This window comes from Apus apus, chromosome 1 (genome assembly GCF_020740795.1).
Source record: "Apus apus isolate bApuApu2 chromosome 1, bApuApu2.pri.cur, whole genome shotgun sequence".
Taxonomy (NCBI): Eukaryota; Metazoa; Chordata; class Aves; order Apodiformes; family Apodidae; genus Apus; species Apus apus.
In genome coordinates this window covers 206,289,428-206,312,708 of record NC_067282.1, presented here as the reverse complement: position 1 = coordinate 206,312,708, position 23,281 = coordinate 206,289,428, and the positions used below count along the sequence as shown (strand labels likewise).

The following is a 23,281-nucleotide window of genomic DNA, read 5'->3' as shown; positions in this document are numbered from 1 at the left end:
CCTTTGGAGACTGGAGGATGGACATGTGGGAGCTATGGCCAGCACAGGTCCCAGAAGATGCTGAAAAGTTGTCCCAGGGATGGGGAGAGGAACCTGGCCAGGTCCTGCGGCAGGGTCCATCCCTCCTGCAGCTTCCCCAGGCTGGCTGCAATGGCTGCAGGGAGACCCTCCCTGCCCAGTGGGTCTGGAGACACCCCAGGGAGGGCAGTGGGGGGGGGTTTAGGGCACTCCAGGGAGGGCAGGCAGAGGAGAGGGGTGTGTAGGCACCCCAGGGAGGGCAGTGGGGGGGGGGGTCTAGGAGCACCCCAGGGAGGGCAGTGGGTGTCCCCCTGGGTCCGTGGTTGCACAGGCAGGGCAGAGTCCCTCTGTCCCCCCCAGCCGTGCCGGGGTGCTGCTGCAGAGCGGTGTCCCGCTGTCACCAGGCCTGAGCTGGGGCTGTCCCCCTGCCCCAGCCCGGGGCAGACCCTGTGCCCCAGCCAGCGCCCCAGCTCGGGTCACCGCCGGCCTGTCCGTCCGTCCGTCCGTGCTGCGAGCAGCGCTGCCGCTCCCGGGGTTTCCTCCCGGCGCTCGGGGCTCCCACAGGAAGGGAGAACCTCTGCCCCGGCCAAGGTGTTTCCTGGCTCCCCAGATAGGATGCGGAGGCACATCCTGACCCGCGGCTGCGCGCAGCCCCCGGAGCTGGGCGTGGTGCGGCCCCCGGGCGGGGCACACCCCGCAGCCCCCCGCACCACCCCGCAGCCCCCCGCACCACCCCGCACCACCCCGCAGCCCCCAACACACGCACACGAGTCCACGTCTGTGCCCGCAGGTCCCCGTAGCCAGGAGGTCCCTGCGGGGGGACCAGGGCACGGAGCGGGGCGGGAGCCCGGCGGGGGCCGGGGGTGTCCCTTGTCCCTTCCTGGCAGGAAAGGGGCCGAGCTGGCGGCCACGGGTTTCCTGGAGGCTCCGGGCGGGCGCCAGGAACCAGAGCAGCCCGTGCCGGAGCGCTCGGGCTTGTGCCAGGTAACCGCACGGGGCCGGTGGGAGCCCGGCGGCCCCCGAGCAGTGGGGCAGGGTCTGCTCTGCTCCCTGCCGGGGCCGTGGGGCCGGGACAGCCCTGGCAAGGGCAGCCCGGTGCGCCCGGCGGGGCCGGCAGGGCTGGGGCAGGACTTGGTGCCGGTGGGGTGGGCTCAGCGGGGCTGGCAGCCCGGGGCTGGCCGCGGGGCCCGGCGGTGGCGGTGGGACAGTTCGGGCTATGCCCTGGGGCAGGTGGGGCAGGGCCGTGGGGCAGGTGGGGCAGGGCTGTGGGGCAGGTGGGGCTGGCCCGTGGGGCAGGGCTGTGGGGCAGGGCTGTGGGGCAGGGCTGTGGGGCAGGTGAGGCTGGCCCGTGGGGCGGGGCCGTGGGGCAGGGCCGTGGCCGGGACCCCAGCCCCGCTCTCTGGTGCCCCGGGCCCGGTGCGCTGGAGCCAGCGCTGCCCCCGCCGCCCGCCCGCTCCTCCCGGGGCTGCCGCCGGCGGGACAGGGCCGAACCGGGACCAAGCGAGGGACGGACGGTGCCGGTGGGCACAGGGCAGCGGCGGGAGCCCGGGAGGCAGCTGAAGGCGCGGGGGAGCGGGGAGCCCGGGGCGCCGTGGGCGGGTGCGGGGCCGAGACCCCCGGGGGGGCGGCTGGGGCGGGGGTCGGGGCCGGAGCAGCCGCCGCTGAAGTTTCCCTCCGCCCGCCCCTTCCCGCGCGCGCCGGCTGCCCGTTGCCATGACAACTCCTTAAACTAACACCCGCTGCCGGCGGCGGGGGCCGAGTCCGCGGAGGATCCGCCGCTCCCCGCCCCGGCCCCGCTCCGCGCCGCTCCCGCTGCCCTCGGCGATGGTGGCTCGGGCCCCGCCGCCCCCCAGGTACCGAGCGGCCCCGGGGCCGGGGTCAGCCCGGGGCGAGGAGCGGCCGCCTGCGCTGCCCCGGGGGTCGCGCCCCGGGCGCCCGCGGAGGCCCCGGGGCTGGTGCTGGTCGGGGCGGGGGGACGGCGGGTCCCGGGCGGGGCGGGCCGGGGCCGGTGCTACGGCGGGGGGGGGGGGGGGGGCGAGGGGCTGCGGCGGGGGCCGGGAGGGGGGAGGGGGCAGCTGCGGGGGGCGTGCGGAGGAGCGGGGCTGTGGTTCGCGGTGGGGGGCTCCCCCCGGGTGGGGGCTGCGGTTTGCGGTGGTGGTTCGCCGTGGTTTGCCCCGCAGCCACCCCCGGCGGGGGCTGTGGCCGGCGGGCTCCGCGGAGCGCAGCCCCGCGCTCTCCTGCTCGGGAATCTGGGCTGCGCTGTGGGGCTGGGTGCCCACCCCGGGAGCCTGGGGCTGCGGCGAGCGCCTGGATAGGTCTTCTGGGGCACGGGGCTGTGGGGTGCGCGTGTGGGGTGGCTGTAGCTGTGGTTTGCGGTGTGTTGCCTTGGGGACCGGGGCCGTAGCTTGCTTTGGGATGTCGGCACTTCAGGGCGGGAGCAGTGGTCGGAACGGGGATGCCGTGCTGGGAATAGGGGCTGGGATGGGCTTCGGGCACGTGGACTGGAGAGCGGGGCTGTGCCTGCGCTTGGAGGCTATTTTGGGGAATAAGGGCTGAGATTTGCAGCGTGCCTGGATTGCAGCGACAGGCAGATGCTGGGAAGCAGGGGCTACGGTTGGTGGCTGAGGGCACGGGCTGGGGAGCAGGGCCCTGCTTTTTGGCAGCGTGCAGGCAGAGCGTGCATCAGAGGCTGGGGACCCCGACACCTGTGGTGTGGTCCAGAAGCAGTTAGGCAGGCAGGGGGACTGGTGAGGGCATGGCATTGCTTTGGTAGGCTGTGCTGATGCTTTTGTAACTTCTCTGTTTGTGATCGTGGTGTATCTGTGCATAATTGAGTGTTTCTGCCCTCAAGGCTTGGCACATGCCTGTGCACCATGCTCAGCACACCATTTTCTCTGTGCTCTCTTGCCTATGTGTAAGCACAGTTTCTGTACTAAGCATCTCCTCTCCCACCTGTCATAATGAGCTGTTCTTGGGGCTCAGGGTGTGCTGGACAGTCCTGTGCTTGGGACTTGCGTGGTTGAGTCCTTGTGTCTGGGCCTCAGCTTGCCATTTTACCTGATGTCTTGGGGAACTGCTGGAAAGTGAGAGTCTGCCACTCTCCTACTCTCCCAAAAAGGGGCCAAGGAAGCAGGAAACTCCAGAGCTGAGTGTGGAGGTGCTGATACCCACGAGTACCGGTGGATGCTGGCACATCAGGATGCTGGTGTACATCAGGATGCTCACATGAAGGGAGTGATGGAGTTAAGCAAGCAGGGTTTAAGCAGGAACCCTACCTGCTGTTTCTTGCCATGGTGTCTATGGACGGGGATCCTCAAAGCCTTCAGTCATGTGGTGGACTTGGCAGTGCTGAGTTAATGGTTGGACTTGATAGTCTTAAAGGACTTTTCCAACCACAACTGTTCTGTGATTCTCTGTCAGGGTTATCTGTCAGGCATCCATGACAAACAGCCACACGTGAGCGAGCTCTGCAGCGGTGCCTGTGACAGGATGGGTGGGAGGGCCTGACTGTGTCAGCCCATGGGTGTTCCTGGGCGCTGGTGCCAGTCGTGGGCTATGAGGAGAGAGGCTAAGGGCACAGGCACGGGCACTGACCTCTGCAGGCTCCACTCCTCTCCTGCTCTTGGGCTCCCGGAGGTGCCTGTGCCCAGGATGTGCCATTGCTCTTGGCAGCTGTCCCCTGGCCTTGCTGCAGCCCTCACAGATGTGCAGGTTGCACGAGTCCTCACGCTCCAAGTGTGAGCTGGAGACCTTGGGGTCACACCACCAGTGTGTGGTGCATGCATTACAGGCAGGAGATGGGGCTGGGGGCTCAACTTGCCTGGGTCTTTTTCCCCCAGACCTGAGTCACAGGGAGGTCTTTCCACCCTAGAACTTTATAAACTTCACTAAAAACTTTCACTGTCATTCTGTCTCAATTAGTGACATGCAGGTAATGGAGACAGCACATAACAAGTTTCCATAGTTTATTTTTATACTAACACTTCAATGCATTACAAAGTTCTTGTGCGTTTTGCACCTCCACAGTAACCCTCTGTGGAGACTGCTGACTGTGCCAAACTTGCAAGGTATGTGGCAAAAGGTGCTGAGGGCAAAAAGGGCACAAAGGAGATATTTTCTGTTGTACAGCATGTAACACCTAAATATTCATATAATACCTAAGTACGCTTAATATTGTTAGTATTATGATATGAGTAATGCAGATCTGGACTGTGTTTTGTACTGCCCTGTTCACTTAAGGCTCAGTTGTGTTCTGGAGGTGCACACAGACACATGAGCAGCTCACTACAGAATATTCTGTTGAGATTTCCACTGGCTAAAAATGATTCCTGCTGCCTCCGCACGGGCATGTGTACGTGCATGTGCACAGGGGAGGCACGTGTGTGCAGGGTGAGAGTGCAGGGCTGGGGGGGAGGGTGGCAGGGGGCCAGGGTGGGCTGGATTCCAGCAAAGCCAACCATGTCCTGGGCTGCATCTCCAGCAGTGTGACCAGCAGGGCCAGGGAGGGCATTGTCCCCCTCTGCTCTGCTCTGCTCTGCTGAGACCCCCCTACAGGGCTGGGTCAAGCTCTGGGGTCCCAAACACCAGAAGGACATGGAGCTGTTGGAGAGAGTCCAGAGAAGGACACAGAGATGATGGGAGGGCTGGAGCAGCTCTACTCTGGAGACAGGCTGGGAGAGTTGGGGTGTTCAGCCTGGAGATCTGAGGGAGAAATTCTGGGCTGTGAGGGTGGGGAGAGCCTGGCCCAGGTTGCCCAGGGAAGCTGTGGCTGCCCCATCCCTGGCAGTGTTGAAGGGCAGGTTGGATGGGGCTTGGAGCAGCCTGGAATGGTGGGAGGTGTCCCTGCCCATGGCAGGGGTGGGACTGGGTGAGCCTGGATGAGCAGGAGATGAGGAGGATCTGGAACAAGCTGTGGGAGCCAATCTGCAGGGTAGGGACATGGTCCCTCCGGGGCAGCAAGGGGGACGAGCTGTGCCTTGCCCTGCTCCAGCCTCCTTCCCCAGCCTGGGACGTGGGGTCCAGTGTCCAGCTCTCCCCCTTGGCACCAGGGACACTGGGGGCAGGAGCTGCGGGTGCAGCTGGGGCTCGGTGGTGCCGTGGGGCAGGAATCCCCTCTGCCGTGGCAGACCTGGAGTAGGGGGAGGCCCTGCAGCTAAAAGGAGCACAAAGAGTGAATTGCCATCCCACTCCTAAGGCAGCTGAGCTGCCGTCACTGTGACAACGGGCAGAGGCCGTGGTTCATGGGAGCCTGGGCTCCTGGTGGCAGCGTGGGAAGGGCAGGCAGCGCTGGCTTTGTGGTGGTCTCTCAAGGTTCAGCCCAGACTTTGAGGGGATGAGGTGTCTGTGCCAGCAGCAGCAGCCAGGCTGCCCAGCTCGGTGTGGGGAGCAGATCAAGCGGGGACTTTGGTAAGCGGAGAAGCAGGTCGATCAGGAGACTCTTATCTCATTAATTATTGAGAGATCTTCCCTGGCAGCAGCACGTCTTCCCCTCTCTGGCTGCAGCTCAGTGGGTTTGTGGTTCTGGGTGGTGGGGACTCAGTGGTGACTGCACGGGCTGTGCTGAGCCTGGGACAGTGCATGGACAGCACCAGGGCCAGCATCTCGGCACAGTGACCCCTCCTCAGGCAAAGCTGAGCCTCGTGTGGGAGGAGCTGGTTCTTTGGGTTGTACAGTCGGAGAGTCATGGGATCACAGACTGGTTTGGGCTGGAAGGGACCTTCAGGCTCATTCAAATTCCACCCCCTGCCATGAGCAGGGACACCTCCCACCATTCCAGGCTGCTCCAAGCCCCATCCAACCTGCCCTTCAACACTGCCAGGGATGGGGCAGCCACAGCTTCCCTGGGCAACCTGGGCCAGGCTCTCCCCACCCTCACAGCCCAGAATTTCTCCCTCACATCTCAGCTCCAGCTCCCTCTGCCAGCTGGAAACCCTTCCCCCTGCTCCCATCCCTCCCTGCCCTTGTCCCAAGCCCCTCCCCAGCTTTCCTGGAGCCCCTTCAGGCACTGGAAGGTGCTCTCAGGTCTCCCTGGAGCCTTCTCTTCTCCAGGCTGAACACCCCAACTCTCCCAGCCTGTCTCCAGAGCAGAGCTGCTCCAGCCCTCCCAGCATCTCCGGGGCCTCCTCTGGACTCGGCAGATTCCCCCACATTGGACAGTTTTAAGTCTCAGTTTGACAGGGTTCTGAGCCATCTCATGTCAACTATAGTAGTACCAGATGATCCTTGAGGACCCTTCCAACCTGGCATTCAATGCTTCTGTGTGTTGGCGACCCCAGAACTGGACCCAGCCCTGTAGGGGAGGAGTGCAAGCCAAAGTGGATGACTTGGCAAGTTCCAGAACAGCAGAGACACCTCAGTGGGCAGGAGAGGTTTTGTCATTGGCTGGGCCTTGATTGCACCAAGAAACCCCAGGGTTCAGTTTGGTTCAGGTCTTCACTTCTCCCTGGCACAGAACCGAGTGGTCCCGGGCTGTGTCCCACCTCCTGCAGCTGCTCCTCCCTTGGGGACTGCTGGGCTCCCTCCGCCAGCACAGCCTGGCATTCCTGGCTTATTTAAGGAGTGGTGTAAACTTCCAGGTCTGGATTCTTCTGCTTTTTATAGACATCCTCAGGGGAGCACAAAGAATGGCAGGAAGTGCCGTGGCCCCGCAGAGGCTCGGCCCTGGACACTGTTGTTCATCGCCAGCGGAAGCCGCCCACGGGCCGGACTGCCCGGGGACCTTCCCTGCCCTGAGGAGCTCCATGGAGGCTCAGCCCTGTCCTCACAGCCTGATGTCATGTTTCCTGGCCTCGGTAGAGAGGGACTACAGCTCCCGGTGTGCGTGGGGGTACAGGATGTGACACACTGGGTGCTGCAGGCTGTGCCTCTGCCTCCATGTCTCCTGCTCCTCTGCAGCGGCACAGATCCCCGGAGCTGTAGTAGGAGCTTGCTGGGACATGGTGGCCATGCTGGAGCTTTAACCTGGCTGCTCACCTCCAGTCTGAGACCCACAGGACCCTGGAGGCCACGTGGAGCAGCTGTGCCTGAGCAGGCAGTGCTGTGCTGGGGTGGCAATTTGGCTGCCATGTGGCCAGGCCAGTGGCCAAGCTTGGTCTGGCACAGAGATGTGCAGCCCTTGGTGGCTGCCCTGGAGCTGGGGAAGGTCTTGTCTGCATTTCTTGTCAGGAGCACCTGGAATGGATTCCTTGGTGATCCTTGTGAGAGAGACCAAGTGGCATTGTCCTTTTGTGGGGTCAGGGCCCCAGAAGACCTCAGGATGCAGAAAGGGGGGTGTCCCCCCTGTATGAATGCAGATCACAGGCATCTCTGTGTGTCCCATCTGCCATATCATAACCCAGGGACATCTCTCAGTGCAGAGAGGCATTCCCACAACCCTCCTGAGACACGAATCTCCTTATGCTTCTCAGCTTTCAGTTCTGTCTTGGTGACCATTTTACATCTTCAGACTTGTCATTTGTGACCGTGTCATGTTTGTGACACTGCTGGGGACCAGTGGCCGTGGTCACTGCGAGGCTGCAGCCCTCGCCCCTTATCCTGAAAAGGGGAGAATCTGAATGAAAAGCAGGGAGTCTGGACATTTGTGATGAAAGAGTCAGACTTAGACAAGTGAGAGGCAAAATTGCCATTCATGAGCAAGAGGAATAACATTCTCCCTGGAGCTCTCCCTGCTAGTCTGAACAAGGCCCCTCTGGCTTGGCAGACAGCAAGATCCGCAGGGACTGTGAGGGCTGGGATCCTGGCTGTGCAAGCTGCAGTCTAAATACATCGCAGATCATCTGCATAATTTATTCTTCTGTGACGAGTTTAATTTATCAGGTCCAATAATAAACTCATAAATCTCCTTTGCCTGTTATCAGGGTTGGGAGAAGATGCTCATATTATAAGCACTTAATTTATCTCCTGAGCCTCTTCCCGTGCAGGTCAGTGCCTTTGACTTTACTGGATGTCTGTTCCCATGGTTGGTATTTCATGGGGCTCTCGTCACGTGAGGACAGAAGAGGTGGTGAAGATGGTGCTTGAGAGGTCCAGCTCAGGAGGAGCTAAGGAGGTTGTTGTGCTGGCCTAGATCTGCTGTGGAGGTCAGGGTGGGATGGAGATGGTGTGGAGGAGAACCAGGAGGAAGAGCCATCCTACTGGAGGCTGAGCAAGGCAAGCTATTGGTGCTGGGAGCCACTCTGCAGTTCAAAGTCATCTGTTGGGACCGTCTTGCTGCCCTGGCCACCTCTGGCACTGCCCAGGGAGTTGGGGACCGGCAGGGGACCTGCTGGCTGTGCTTAGGGTGGTGCTGCTGGCCTTGGGGTGCTGCGGGACGGGGCTGCACAGCCTGGCCAGATCGCTGCCACCAGGGATTTTGGTTGGTGTCCTCACCCCCGGAAACCTCCAGGTCTGGCTGGGAACTTGCAGTGTTCTGGGCCTGGAGGGCTTCCTGCAGCAGTGCAACAGCATCCAGTTACGGGCCATGTGGAGAATGATTTCCTTTCCTTAGTGAGAGATCCCACGACATTTCCTGCTGCCCTCACGCTGTGAGATGAAAAGAGCAGAAGCGTCATCTCCTTTCTGCAGAGTGCTCAGGATGTTACAGCCTTTTATCTGAGTCCCTTCTTATTTGCCTCCTTCTAAGGCACTAATCTCCACTCTTTCCTTTCTCTTTTTATGACAGTTTTTCTTGCCCTTTGGTCATTCTTGCCTTCAGTTTCCGAGTCCACTTGTTTTTTCCTGGGGGGTCCTGGTGCCCAGTTGTGCCCCAGTTGGATGCGTGGGGCAGTGCCCAGGATGATGGCTCTGCAGGTCCCATTTCTACATGCTCTGCTGCCTGTTTCACTCTGGGTGCTGCCCCAGCTCTCCCATCCCAGGGGGGATGGTGGTGAAGTGCAGCTGGTGCTCAGCTGGGCTGGACAAGGTGCCACCAGGGCCTCACAGCTCATCTTCCTGGGGTTGTGCCTTGGCCATGCCAGCAGCCATTGCAACCTGGGGCCTTGGTGTGTGCCTGGGGGAGGCTCCTGTGCTCCGGGGGCCTGGTTTGCTGAGCTGTCCGTGATGCCCTGTGGAGGCCTGGAGGGTGTGGAGCCACCAGGCCACCTGGCATGACAGAGCGTTTGGGCTGTGCCTCCTTTGGTGACGTGTGACTGTACCCGCCACGTGTGCCAACCTGCATCCCTGGACTGCCTGAGATGCCCTCGATGGACCGGGAGCTCCTGCCCTGTGGCTCCACAGAACCCCCCTCATCCAGCCTCCAGATGGCAGCAAGAAGGTGTCCTGGCAGCACTGGGGGTGGCAGGGCCTGACTGCTGTGCCCTTGCCTGGCTTCCAAGCACACTCGGTGCTGCAGCCAGGGAATTCACTGGTGGGTGGGAGGGAGGGAGGGCAGGTGTCCCACGCTCTGCTGCCCTTCAGCTCCCCAGGGCTGAGCTCCTCGAGGGTTGATGTCCCTGCTGGCACAGCAGTCCCTGCCCCCCCACCTGCTCCGCTCAGTCTTGGTATTCCGGGTGCTCAGGGACAGGAGACTTGGTTCACTGGTTCACACACCTGTGCCCTGTGCTCCTTTGTTCAGTTCCTACAGAAGCAGCCAGGGCAGGTTTCCCTGTTTTCATGGCACAAGTGTCCTGTGAGCTCTTTTCAGGAGAGGAGCCAGTGGGGCCATGGCAGCTGCGTCTGGAGCGTCCTGCTGGGCCCCCTGGGACCTCGGCAGTGTCCTTTTACAGAGAGACACACAACGGCCCAGGAGTTTTCCAGGTGCATGGCTGTGTCTGTGATGCCTCTGCCAGTGGAGGCTGGAGTATATCTTATAAAATGTTTAAAGCCTGGTTGGCACCCCAGCTGCCCACGTGGCACAGCGCGAGTTCTGCAGAACCGGGATCTCTGCCGCGGCCCCTTCCCCCGCAGCACCTTGCACTTGCTGACACCAGCTGCAGCACAACAGGCGTGCTCCAAGAAATCCCAAGTCATGCATTTTTAATTTTCTACAACAGAGCAGCCATTTCAGCCACTCACCCAGAAAGGATCTTTAATGAGAAGCGAGGAGAGAGAGCATTCACATTTTCAGCATATAAGAGAGCAGAGACATTGTGGATACACTTTCCTCTTTTCCTGGCTGCCCATAGCTGTTCCTGAATTTAGGCTGGGGCACTTGCAGTGTTGTCTTCTGGAAGGTGGTCTCAGCAGGGCCCTGGTCCCCTATCACTGTCCCAAACAAGAGCAAGGGTCGACCCTCTGGAGGAGCTGACCTGTAGCATTGCTGAGTTCCCCTCCAGCCTGCACCCGTCCTTACGCTGTGGCTGGCCCAGGACTCTGCCTGGGAGTGGATCAGCCATGGTGGGAGTGCTGGAGGACCCCCTGGGCCAGGGTGGGAGAGGTGCTCCAGGACCCCCCAACCCATGGTGGCTCCCTCCGCCTTCTCTGGCTCTGGGGCCCAGGCTGCTCCCTTGGGATGCCACGTTGCCCTCACACGTGGTCTCGCTGAGCTGGGGCTCCTGGTCCTCCATCCTACCTAGGGGCAGCAGATGTGCCTGTGCACAGGCTGAGGGTGGGCTGGCACGGGTGGGAGGGCACAGGGACACTGTGGTGGGGCAGCTGTTGCTCGTGCCGTGCGTGTCTGTGCCTCCCTCCCCGGTGTCTCATCGGAGGATTGCTCTGGGATGCTCCTGCTCCCTATCCTGGGGATCCCTCACCTCTGTGCTGCCCGGGGTCTGGGTCTGCTGTCTGCAGGGGTGCAGTGAGCTGGGCTGATGCTGTCCTTGCTCTGTTCTCTGCAGGTTGATGAAGAGGGAGCGCTGTGAGCCCCGGCCCGTGACAATCCTTTCAGGTGAGTGCTGCCTGTCCTTCCCCTTACCGATGGCACGTGCTGGGGAGGGGGCTCCAGCTGGTTGGGGCCCTGCAACCTTGTCCCTGGAAGGAATGGCCAGTCCAGGACAGTGAGGACAGGGACCTGGCTGTGGTGCTCAGGGAGAGCTGAGGGCAGAGGTGGGGCCTGCGAGGGCTGGCAAAGGACAGCAGGGCCAGGCGGGAGGAGACAGGATGTGTTCGGGTAGGCTGCAAGTGGAGCAGAAGCAGCTTGGATTTGAGGGAGATCGTTACTGCTACGTGATGTGTTTTGGGGAGGCATCAAGAGGAAAGGTCCCAGGCGAGACTGGCTGACCGGGTCTGCCTGGGTCTATCAGCTAGGATCCAGGGTGCCCTCTCTGATGCATCCCCCAGGCCTTTCCAGCTGGGGTCCAGGGATCTCTGCCTGGAACAAGTACCAGTGGTCTCAGAGGACAGGAGGATTCCTGGACATCATGTTGCTGTGGGTGCTTCTTGCAGCCCTGACTGCTTGGGCGCTTCCTCATGCCCTGTCTGAGACACACAGGGCCCTTTGCATGCGCTGCCCGTCCCCAGCAATGGTGTGGCTGGGGATCATGTCACCCCTGCTGCTCTGATGGGCTGGGTGCTGCTCTACAGACCTTGACAGGAGCTGGCTGAGAATGTGCAGTAAGTTGTGAAGGTGTTTTCTTTGGCCACACAGAGTCACTGAGGCTTTGGGTGCTGCTGTGTGGGTGCATGGAGGCTGGCACCGGGGGCGTGGTGCCGTGGCATGGGGACAGCTCCTGTGTGCACAGGGAACCTGCAGCACCATTGCTGCCAGGTGCCAGAGCTGCTGTCCCACAAAGGGAAGCAAAGCCACGGTGGGTGCCCCTACCCCGACGTGCTGTCCCCAGGCTGTGACCTGCCAACCCATTTCACTTACTGCAGTGCTGTGTCCCACCCCAGGGCAGGGACGAGCTGGGAAGCGAGGGACCCCCATACACAAGGACACCTCTGTGGGACACCCAGCCCCTTCTCCCTGTGCACCAGGCAGCTGAGCTGTGCTGTGCAGCAGGCAGTGTTTGTCAGGCTGCAGGATGAAGGCTTGGAAACCAGAGAAGGAAACAAAGGAAACATGAAATGCTAATGCACAGGAAGAGCGGGTGCTTCTTCTGGGTTCAACAGGCTCTTTTCAGAGCCTGCAGCTTCGTTCCAGGACCCCTGAAATGTGTTGCCACTTCACTGTGTCAATCCTCCTGATAATTCAGGCTGCCCGTGCAGGGCTGGCAGTGCTGGCAGTGCTGCGTGGGCTGAGCCCGTGGGTTGTGCTGCGTGTTTCCGTGCGGGGCTGCGGGGGCTGCGCTGCGGGGGCTGCGCCGCGCCTCTCCGTGCAGGGGAGTTGCAGTGCTGTGCAGTGCTGGGCTGTGCAGGGCTGTGCCATGCAGTGCCGTGCCATGCTGTGCAGTGCCGTGCCGTGCCATGTCGTGCTGTGCAGTGCAGCGTTGTGCTGTGCCATGCAGTGGCATGCTGTGCCATGCAGTGTAGTGTTGTGCTGTGCCATGTAGTGCCTTGCCAGGTGGTTCAGGGCTGGGGAGCTGCACTGCCCAGGGTGCTTCCCCAGCTGCAGGGCTCTGCTGTTGTCTCAGCTCCAGCTGCACAAGCAGGGCAGGTGCAGCCCTGGAACAAGTACAGTGGGGGTGAGTTGTGTCTGTACTGAGGGATGGGCATCTATCCAAGACATTCTTCTGCCAGCTTGTGTGTTCAGTGAAGTCAGACCTGCCAGGTCCCAGAGCACATCTGTGACTTGCAGGGCCCAAATCTGAGAGCTGTGGCAGCATCATTTCTGAACACTGGCAGCAGATCACTGCACAGAGGCAGTGTTCTGACCTGGTCCTCCCCATTCTGCAGCAGAATGGCAGATCCCAGTGGGAGTGGGGCCCTGTGGATCTGGGCTCGGGAAAGGTAATCCCTGTTGCAGGGCTTTGTCCCCAGTCCTGGAGGAGAAGGACCGTCCTTCCCTGCTCATCAGGAGCCCAAGTCTGTGGGCCTTGGGTGCTGCAGATGTGTCAGGAGCCCAGCTCTGTCCCTGCAGCGGCTGCCCGGAGCCTCTTCCCTGACAGCTGCCAGTGCAGCAGCTCTGCCCTGTGCTGGCCCTGCGAGGTGGGATGGGGCTGGAGCAGGGGAGCAGGGCAGGCAGGGGAGCAGGGGGAACAGGGTTGCAGGGCGGGCAGGGGAGCAGGGCAGAGAGGGGAGCAGGGGAGCAGGGGGAGCAGGGGTGCAGGGCAGGCAGGGGAGCAGGGCAGACAGGGGAGCGAGGGAGCAGGGGAGGCAGGGGAGCAGGGAAGCAGGGGTGCAGGGCAGGCAGGGGAGCAGGGCAGGCAGGGGTGCAGGGCAGGCAGAGGAGCAGGGGTGCAGGGGAGCAGGGGTGCAGGGCAGGCAGGGGAGCAGGGGGAGCAGGGAAGCAGGGGGAGCAGGGGTGCAGGGGAGCAGGGGGAGCAGAGAAGCAGGGGGAGCAGGGGTGCAGGGCAGGCAGGGGAGCAGGTGCAGGGGAGCAGGGGGAGCAGAGAAGCAGGGGGAGCAGGGTTGTGGGGCGGGCAGGGATACCCGGAGGCGATTAGTGCCTCAGGCCCAGACGGGCAGATGGAGGCAGCCTTATCCTATTAGTGCAGAGCTCAGCGGCAGCGCCAGGGGTGTGCTGGGGTGTGCTGGGCTGGCCGGGCGGCGGGCGCGGGGCTCCTGCGGCCGCAGGATGTTTTTCCACCCTGACACCAGCTCTGGGTAGAGTCTGCAGCAGGGCGGCACCGGGACCCTGGGAACAGGTGAGAACCCACGCTCCGTGACACGGGTCCAGCACTGGCAGCACTGGACCCTGTGCTGTGCTGCTGGGGCCTGGAGCTCTGGCAGGGAGGCGGGGTCGGTGTGGGGCACGGCAGGACCATCCCAGGTGGGGCTGAGTGAGGGGATGGTGATGGGACCTCAGTCGTGGCCGTGTTGGGGTGGCAGGTCATGGCAGCAGCAGGGCTGTCTGGGCTGCTTTGCAGATTGATGGGTTCCTGGAGGTCCTCGGTGTCTTGGATCTTGCTGTGTCGTGCTGAGCTGGAGCCGGGGGGGGCTGATGAGCGTGCAGGGCTGTGGGGGGTACAGGGTGGAGCTGTGGAGGGTACAGGGCAGGGCTGCGGGCTGGGCAGGGCTGTGGGGGATCCAGGGCAGGGCTATGGGGCTGCAGGATAGCATGCTGGCTCTGCAGGGCATCGCCCACCCCTTGGGGCTGTGGGCTCACCTGGCTGTGCTTCCTCAGGTCTGAACCTCTGCTCACTGTGCAGGGACATTGAGGTGCTTGTGGAGGTGAGGGGTGGGGAGTGTGGGAACCTAGTGCTTGGATTTGCTTGTCCTTGAGCTATACCACATTCCTGGGCTGTGTGGTTATGCCCAGCAGTGGTGGGGGGGGGATAGAAGGAGCAGATGTTCTTTCTGCCAGCCTGTCCACGGTGGGCAGGCTCCAGGGTTGTGTTTTTCCTGGCCATGTCCTCCTGTGTGTCTGCCCCAGGGGTGCTCCTCTCCTGCCTCGGTGGGTTGGGAGCCTTCTGCTCTGGCTCCACGTGAGGAGCTGGTGGGGTTCAGTGACTTGTGGGACTGGAGGAGATGCCAGTCCATCCAGTGCTTACCTCCTGTGGCCAGGCTGGTCCACAGGACTCTGGAGGAGTCCGATTCCCTGCTCTGGTCCTTGTGGTGGTCTCCATCTGCTGTGTGGTCCCGTGGGTGGAGTGGTGCCACCGGTAAGGGGTGGTCTGTCCCCACTGGTCCTGTGAGGGGGCTGTGACCCACGGGCTGGGCAGCAGCTCATGGGGGGTTCCAGACCAGGAGGACTCTGGCCGGGGTGCACAGGGCCTGGCATGTGCTGGGGAGAGGTGTAGCCTGGTTTCCAGGGTGACTGTTAAGTGATGTTCCCATGGCTATGCTCAGAGTGACTGTGGGGGGGCGTGAAGCCCCCAGGATCCCCAGTGCCTCCTGCTGAGGATGTTCTCCTTGCAGCCATCCCCAGCTCCTGCTCTGCAGAAACCTTCCCGGGGCAGGAGGGGTGGCATGGGCAGTGCTGGGTGCTGAACTGCCCCTCGGACCATGGGCTCTGCAGACCCCCAGGATCTGGGGCTGGACCAGCCCACACTGTCCTGCCTGGGTCCCCATGCCTGGCAGGAAGGAGCTGGGCTTTGCTGACACCCCTGTTGGGACAGGCTTGGGGCAGGCCCTGCTTGGTGATGGGGCTTTGGGGACACTGTCCCCACTACAGCAGCTGTCACCACATCCTTGGAGTCCTGTATTAGTGGTGCCAGGTCCTGTGAAGTGCCCCCATGGCACACAGAAGTCATGGATCCCAGCTGTATCATAGGAGAACAGATCCTGCAAGCTTCCAAGTCTTCAGCCACCTCTGTTGGAGAGAGAAAGGATAGTGTGGCTGTTCCTGCCTTGTTAAGCTTTCTTGGCTTTCGGGAGAGGGTGACTACCTCCAGCAGCTGAGGGGCTGCTGGGATGAGGGCTGGTAGGTGCTGTGCAGAATTGTGCCAGGGACAGTCCTATAGCAGTTGAGATGCAGAAGCTTCAGCGTTCTAATGTACAAGAGGAGGCAACACTTTTGGAAGGAAAATGTTCCCCTTACCTAAGGATAATTTTTATTTTATTGTGAGAGTATGTGGGTTTTTTTTTCCCGAGGAAGGTGTATTCAGCCTATCAGAGTTCCTAGCAAAACAGTGAGACGCTTGTCCAGGTTGCCCAGACAGGTGGTGGTGGCCCCATTCCTGGAAACATTCAAGGGCAGGTTGGATGGGGCTTGGAGCAACCTAGCCTAGTGGAAGGTGTCCCTGCCCATGGCAGGGGTGCTGGAACTAGATGGTCTCTAAGGTCCCTTCTGTTGATGATTTTATGAACTATTAAGGACAACTCTCAGGAGTCCTTGTGCCAAAGAGCCCCAGAGCTCTGCAGGCAAGATCTCCTGCAAATCACCAGCAGCCACGGGCTGCAGCTGCCTCCATGTGTGCTGGGGGAGTCCAGGGGTGACCCCAGCCCTTTGCTGGGCACTCAGAGACAGAAATCAGCCCTGATGTTCCCAGGTCTGCCACTGTGTGAGCACAGGATGCTCCTTCGTATCCCACTGCCCCTCACTGGGGTCAGCAATGCTCCACTGTCACCCCAGGACAGTCAAGCACTGGTGCAGAGATTTTGCTCTCAAGAGCTGTCCTGCATTGCAGGACTTGCCCTTTAATCATCTGCACATGCCCAGTGACCCACTAACCCTGGCAAATGGAGAGAGGGAAAATCAATTGGCAGGAGAATTACCCATCAGGCCCTGTAGGACACTGCGCCCGCCTGCAGGCTGATCAATGAGCACTCATCATCGCTCTTCTCATCAGCTCTGTGCATCCTGACACTCAGTCTGGGGCCACAGCAAGCACAGTCCTGCCCCAGCCCTGCCCCAGCCCTGCCCCAGCCTTGCCCAGTCCCTTCTCCAGCCCTGCCCCAGCCCTGCCCCAGCCTTGCCCAGTCCCTTCTCCAGCCCTGCCCCAGCCCTGCCCCAGCCTTGCCCAGTCGCTGCATGGGTCAGTTCTGGGGGGCAGGGGCAGCGGTGGCAAAGGACACGGCTGGGCTGGCACTTTGCTGCCTGTCAGGCGGTGCTGGGACGCAGCCATGGCAAACAGCAGGGCTGGCCGACCTGTCTGCCAGCAGATGAGCAGCGAGGACGGCTCGGGCACGGCAGAGCCCTCGCTCTGGGCACAGAGCCGGCAGGATGGCCCGGACCAGCCCGGCGTCCCGGGTAGGGTTAGGGGCAGAACAGCACAGTCCCTCCCGCGCCCGTCCCCCCGCCCAGGCCCCGAGCCGGCCAGCGTGCCCGCAGCCATCGACCGCGCGCTCGGCCGCCGCCAGCCCTGGTGAATCAGTAACGTCGGGCCGGTGCGAGAGGACGGCTCTGCTGGTCCCATGGGCATTGCCAGCCACGCCAGAGCGGACGCTCCCCGGGCCTTGGAGGTGAGGGCTCGACCCCCTGCCACGCACGAGAGGGCTGGGGGCTCCGGGCAGGGCTGACGGACACGGCCCAGGTCCCGGGAGGACCTGGAGGACTGAGGAGCTGGCACGGCAGAGCCAGGCCAGGCTGGGAGCTGCGGCAGGAGGGGGCCTGGGGTGCTGCGGAGCTGCTGGAGCCGCTGCTGGGTCTGGGGCGTGGAGCGGCAGGTGCTGCCCAGGCTGTGCAGCGCGGCTGCCGGGCCCGGCCGGGCAGGGCTGTGCTGGGGCAGGGGGTGGCTGCGCAGCCCGGTCCCTGGTGCGGCTGCCTGGGTGCTGGTCTGGAGCAGCTCGTGTGAAGTCTGTCCTGGTTGGTCCTGTCGCAGGCAGCGAGGCAGAGGCTGCGCCCAACAGCAGCCGGGACAGCCCTGCACTCCCAGCTGTCCGGGGAACCCGCAGCGACAGCCCCATGAGCCGCTCCCCACAGCACCCCAGCAGGGCGTCCCCACGTGTGACACGGCTGTGTCCACCCACAGCCCCGGAGCACGGACCTGGTGCAGCCTGAGGCCGTGGGGCAGGGCTGGGGTGTCCGTGGACTTCTCCCGCACCTCAGCGTGACCCAAGCACCTGGTCCCGGCCATGTCATGCTGCTCGGGCTGTTGGTCCCTGCCTTCTCTCCCAGGAAAGCAGCATTGTCCTAGGAAGCAGCTTCCTGCAGCCTCCCGTGCCATGCTGGAGGGACCTGGGCATGTTGCCGTGCTCATCCCCATGCTCCTGTGTCTCGGGAGACCTTGTTCCTCAAAGGACCTTTCTGGGGACACAGAGGCACTGGGCATGTGGGTGGAGAGACCCAGACAGGGACCAGCAGGCTGCTGTGCACGGGAAAGCATGTGCTGGAGAGGGCAGGAAATTTAACCCCGTCTCAGCCAGGGAAAACTGCCAGTCCTGGGCGGCTTGCTGTACAGCCAGGGGCTTGGAGGTCTCTGCAAGACAAGTGTGGTGGGCAGCAGGTTAAGCCCCTCAGGTGCTGATGGCCATGCAGCCTGGGTGACTGGCAGCCCCCCGAGGAGGCTGTGGAAGGTGTGCAGTTCTGCTGGGTGAGATCTCCCTTGGTTCTGACAAGATTGTGGCTGTTGCTGTTGGGGTGTCAGCTGCTTGACCCTCATTTCGTTTCCAGTGCTCCCAAGCAGACTGGGAGTGTCTGAGGAGCTGCTGCTGGGGTGGGAGCTGGGACCTCCCTGTGGTGCATGCTTTGGGTGACAAGGGATTTGAAGCCTGGAAGGGCAGGAGCCGTGCACAGGACTCTTGGGAGTGCCTATCAAACCTGCCACTTGTCCCTGTGACCAGGGCCCCTCCTGGGTCTGTCAGTCCCTGGGGGAAGGCCTCTGCAGTGCAAGAGGAGACCACAAAGTATCATTTGTTTAGCCTACAAAGTGAGGCTGAGCATGGATCTAATTGCTGCCTGTGATATGCATATAAATACTTACATAAACAAAGGCGGGAAGAGCTGCCCAAGCCAACAGACAATGCTGACGCAAGAGTCAGTAAACTAGTCGTAAATGTGTGGGCTAGAAATTAGGCCATTTCTCACCATCTCAGGGAATAAGGATCTGAAACAGCTTTCCAGGAAGAAGAGTAAGAGAGAGAGGAGAACTGGAGGAAGGAGTTTGGTACCAGGATTTCAGAGGTGGCACCTGGGGTGTCAGCAGCCCTTTCCCTGAGGGTGGACAGAGCCACCTCCTGCCCTCCCACAGCCCTGGCCAGTTCTGGCTCTCACACAGGCTGCAGGACCCTCTGCCAAAGCTGGCAGCAGCCACAGGTCTGTGCACCCTTCTGGGCTCCCCTTGGCTGCACCAACCCGCTTTGCACCCTGACAGGACGGAGTGGCAGCACCTGCCCTCCCCGGGGAGATGCCAGCTTCCCCTGCCCCAGCAGAAGTTCCAGCTGGCACCTCTGCTGCCAAGTGCCTTGATTTCCTCTTCCTGCTATTATCATAGCATCACGGACAGGTTTGGGTTGGGAGGAACCTTAAAACTCATCCAGTTGCATCAGTCCATAGGCAGGGACACCTCCCACCATTCCAGGCTGCTCCAAGCCCCATCCAACCTGCCCTTCAACACTGCCAGGGATGGGGCAGCCACAGCTTCCCTGGGCAACCTGGGCCAGGGTCTCCCCACCCTCACAGCCCAGAATTTCTTCTTAATATCTAATACAAATCTACCCACTTTCAGTTTAAAACTGTTCACCCTTGTCCTATCGCTCCATGCCCTTGTAAAAAGTGCCCTGGGGCTGCTTGTCATCTTCAGCTCTTACCCATTGGACCTTTCTGGGTCCCACCACCACAGTGTCAGCACTGCACACTTCCCAGGATTCTCCCAGGTGAAGGTCTCCTCTCCAGAGGAAGATTCACTGCTAGATAATGAGGGCCATGATTCTGTGTCACCTCTAACCCAGGGGGCCTGGAGCCCTGATGAGGAGCTCAGGTGCCAGAGCAGCGTTCAGCAGCGCAGGGAGGTGAGCGGCGTGGCTGCCTGGATGGAGGGGTTTGTGAGAGGAGCCAGGGAAGGTGGCTTAGACTGTAACACCAGGAATGGTGGAGAGCAGGGCAGGCTGTCAGGGAACGCTGTTCACAGCGTAAGAGGTAAAGGTGGCTAGACTCTACACCCTCTTGTGAGGACTGTCACCAGGAGCATTTGGAAAGCAGAAGAAGCTGCTCTGCGCTGGGTCTCACTTCATGGTGCTTCTTGCAGCTTGTGCTCTACTACACAGAGCAGGAAGCCCTACTACACTAGTGAGGCGTGACTTTCTGTGATGGAAGCATTACTGATTTGTTCCTGTCACTATAAAACCTTCCTGAAAGATTTTATAACTCTCTGATGATTTTTCATCCGTTTTTCTTGGTGTTAGAGTAAGACTCATTGGATTATAATTTCTAAGATACTCAACTTGTATCTTTTTTTCAAGATAAGTGATTTTTTTTTCCTCAGCAAAGAAGTTGATTTAATAAGAGAAAATGAATGTGAATGACTCTGCAAGTCTGTAACGGAGTTCGGGGGTGGCCAGTGGATTTTTCCAACCATTCACAGTTGTGTCCTAAACATTATTGGGAACTAATGAGGTGCCAGAAGACTGGGAGAAAAAGCAAGAATAATCCTGACAATTACCATCTGGAGTATTTAATTTCTCCTAGTGAAATAACAAGACAGGAAAAAAGGAAAGAAATAAAACCAATGAGCGGCAATAGTTGAATGGAGCTGCAGGCAGCAGATGGCAGGGACAGGCTGGGATGGGTGCCACTACCAGGCTGGGCAGGGGGGGGATTTGTCCCCATGAAGCCACGAGCCGGAGCCACCTCTGCCCACGGGGACATCCTGGATGCAGGACTGATGTGGGGGAAGGTCCTGGCTGGCTCGGGGTGCTGTGGCAGGCTGGTATGGGGGTGGCTGGGCAGCACAGAGGGATGGCAGTGGCATGGCTCTTGCCTGATTCCCTGTGCGTGCCCAGGGGGGCAGCCAGGGGAGGAGCAAGGGGGGAACCAAGGGGAGCCAGGGGGGAAACTGGGGGGAGCCAGGGCCCTGCTGGGGCAGCACACGGTCAGAGAAAGCTGCAGCCTTTGGGGGGACTCATGCAGAATGGTGCCCCTGCCCCCATGGCTCCAGAGAGGCAATGGACAGAGCTCGGGATCCCTCCCCAAGGCCTTTGGGCAGGTGGCTCTGGATCCAAAGTATTCCTTTGTGTCGGCTCCAGGCTTCCTGTGGCTCATGGGCCCGTGCCAGCTCGGTGAAGGTGCAGGTGTATTGTAGAATCATGGAATGGTATGGGTTGGAAAGGACCTTAAAGCTCATCCAGTTCCTACCCCCTGCATGGGCAGGGACACCTCCCACTGGACCAGGTTGGTCCAGCCTGGCCCTGCAGGCCATGCCTCAGCTGTGGGAGGTCTTCTGGGGCTCTCTGCTTCCCTGGGTGAACACAAGTGTGTGTTGCTGTTGTCCCATCTGATCCAGAGCCTGCCCACCTCTGTGGATGCAGTCAGACCACATGTCACTTGTATTTCTGGTGATTTCTCTCTTTACAGCATGCATTTTTCCCAGCAGAACTTGGTGTTCCTCTTGTTTCTAATCTCTTTATGGCCTTTTCACTTGCCTGCTTCCGGTTTCACATGACATTTCATTAAGGTGCTGTTTGATCCCTTCTTCCAGGTGGCTAACAAAGTTCAATCCCAGTCCCAGTCCTTGCCCTGAGCCCGTGGCAGTAGCAGAGCAGCAGTGGGGACAGCTCACTTTGTGTCCAGCCTTCAGCTACCTTCAGACCTGACTGAGAGGCAGATGGAGGTGTATCTGGCGAGGCTCTGCCTGTCCCATCGGAGCAATCCCAGGCCAGGAACCTCTGATGTGGGCTTTTGCTGGCCCATCTCCCTGTCCTTGCCGGGCAGCCCGCACACACACAGCGCCCTTGTACAGACCTGGCTTCCCTTGGCTGTTGAGTTTGAGACCACGGGCCCTCTGGGTCCTGGTGGGTTGTGCCGGGTCCTGCCTCAGCCCCTGGCTGCAGGATGCTGGCTGCCCCGGGGTGCCCAGCCCCATGCTGTGCCTCCTGGTCTTGCTGTGTCTCAGTGTATGTGATTGTGCAAGGACAGGTCAGCCTCCCTGGACACTGTGCCACCTCACTAGTCCCCCAGGATGCTGCTGGTGGCCGACTGGGGAGGCCCCTTGCTCGGTGGCTGTGGATTTCTCCTCTCAGCCTCAAGCCACTCGGTGTGACTCTGCCACACCAAGTGGCTTCCCCATTCACACTATCCATGCTCCCCTCTCTGGCCCTTTGCTTGACACATATTTTTGCCATCTCCCTTCCTGACCACTCTTCCTCCTTTGTCTTTTGTGCTGACAGACCTCAGCCGGCTGCTCCTTCTTGGCTGTTTGTGACTCATAGTCATGTCATCCACCTCTTCCCCTCACCAGCCCCACCTTGTCCCTGGTGTCCCTGACTCCAAGCCACAGAGCCCAGCCCGTTCCCTGCAGCCCTCGCTTTTGCCAGGTGGCCTTGAGGTGGCCTTGCCTTCTTCAAAGCCCTTTGCTGGAGACCTGCAAGCTGCTCAGCCCCTGCTTGTGTTCCTGGAATGCATTTTTGGAGCACCTCTAGCAGGGCCCTGGGCAGACGCAGGATGGGGCACGCTGTGTGCCCTGTGGAGCAGGAGGCTTCTCCTCTCCCCATGCCCTGCTGGAGAGTTGAGCTGTTCTCAGACCCTGGGGAGACACAGCAGGAGAGCTGCTGCAGGACAAGCACTCTGGAAGAGCATGGTTCTGACAGTGCTGCTGGGCCAGAATGTTTCTTCATACTTAAAAAGGGGCTGATTGGGGATGACTGAAACTGTCATGGCACTGTGTCCTGCCCAGGCACAAAGGCAGGAGGGCATTCCAAGGTGGAACAAAGAGACTAGGAGTGAGTGGAGTCCAGGGGAAGCTGGAGACTCCCAGGTCCTTGTGTCTGTAAATCACAGAACCACAGAATCATTCTGCTTGGAAAATACCTTTAAGATCATCAAGTCCAATCATTAACCCAACTCTACAGAGTCCAGAGCTAAACCCTATTGCTAAGCACCACATCTTCACTTCTGTTAAACACCTTCAGGGATGGTGATTCAACCACCACCCTGGACAGCATGTTCCAATGTGTAATTACCCTTTAAATGAAGAAGCTTATTCTAACATCCAATCTAAACCTCCCCTGGCACAACCTGAGGTGATTTTGTCTCATCCTATTGCTTGTTCCTGGGGAGCAGAGCCCGACCCCCCTGGCTCCAACCTCCTCTCAGGCAGCTGCAGAGCCAGCAGGTCTCCCCTCAGCCTCCTTTGCTGCAGGCTCAACACCCCCAGCTCCCTCAGCTGCTCCTCAGCAGACTTGTGCTCCAGACCTTTCTGCAGCTCCATTGCCCTTCTCTGGACATGCTCCAACCACTGTTCAGGAGCAGACAGGACCTGCAGCTCTGCAGCACAGGGTGCAGGTGTGGATTGAAGGAAAGAGGCGCCCAGAGACCAGCTGGTGGCTCCTGGGCTGATTTCATTCTTTGTTGTGATCAGGCTATAACTTCCGTGCTGGGGCTAGTGCCTTGGCATGGCAGTGCTCATGCTCCAGGACCCGTGAGACTCCCCCTGTGACCCCAGACTTCTAGTCCATGGATGTGACCTCTCTGCCTGTCTTGCCTGTCGTGCTGGTACGAGGTGTTTGCAGCAGATGCTGCTCCAGCTGAGAGAGTTCCTCAGGGCCGCGCTGGCAGAGCCAGGCTCGCTGGTGCCTGCCTCATGCAGTCCCTTGGCCTCGGGGTGGGAGGGCTAAGTTAGTCATTTCCTGGACAGATCCAGGCCATACCGTAAATCTCTCCAGCTCTCAGTGGTTTGGGGACTATTTCTGTTTGAGGATTGTCATGTAGATTAGAGCCTTGAATCCCAGCCAGGGATGGACCGGACACAGTCCTATGTGTGGTCCTGCAGGGCTC

At 60.7% G+C, this 23,281-nt stretch overlaps 1 protein-coding gene across 6 annotated transcripts in view; it reads left to right on the top strand.

The window, feature by feature from the left end:
• The first annotated feature begins 824 nt into the window (after positions 1–824).
• Positions 825–23,281, top strand: part of SHANK3 (SH3 and multiple ankyrin repeat domains 3) — a 311,807-nt gene continuing 289,350 nt past the window's right edge. For 5 of the 6 annotated variants that reach the window (XM_051612097.1, XM_051612074.1, XM_051612067.1 and 2 more), the window contains exon 1: positions 16,737–16,815. In XM_051612097.1, coding sequence (XP_051468057.1) covers positions 16,768–16,815 — 48 coding nt within the window. In that variant the 5' untranslated portion in view covers positions 16,737–16,767. Of the gene's footprint in view, positions 1,003–10,769; positions 10,820–16,736; positions 16,816–23,281 lie in introns of those variants that run through there. The other variant, XM_051612081.1, reaches the window with a different exon arrangement.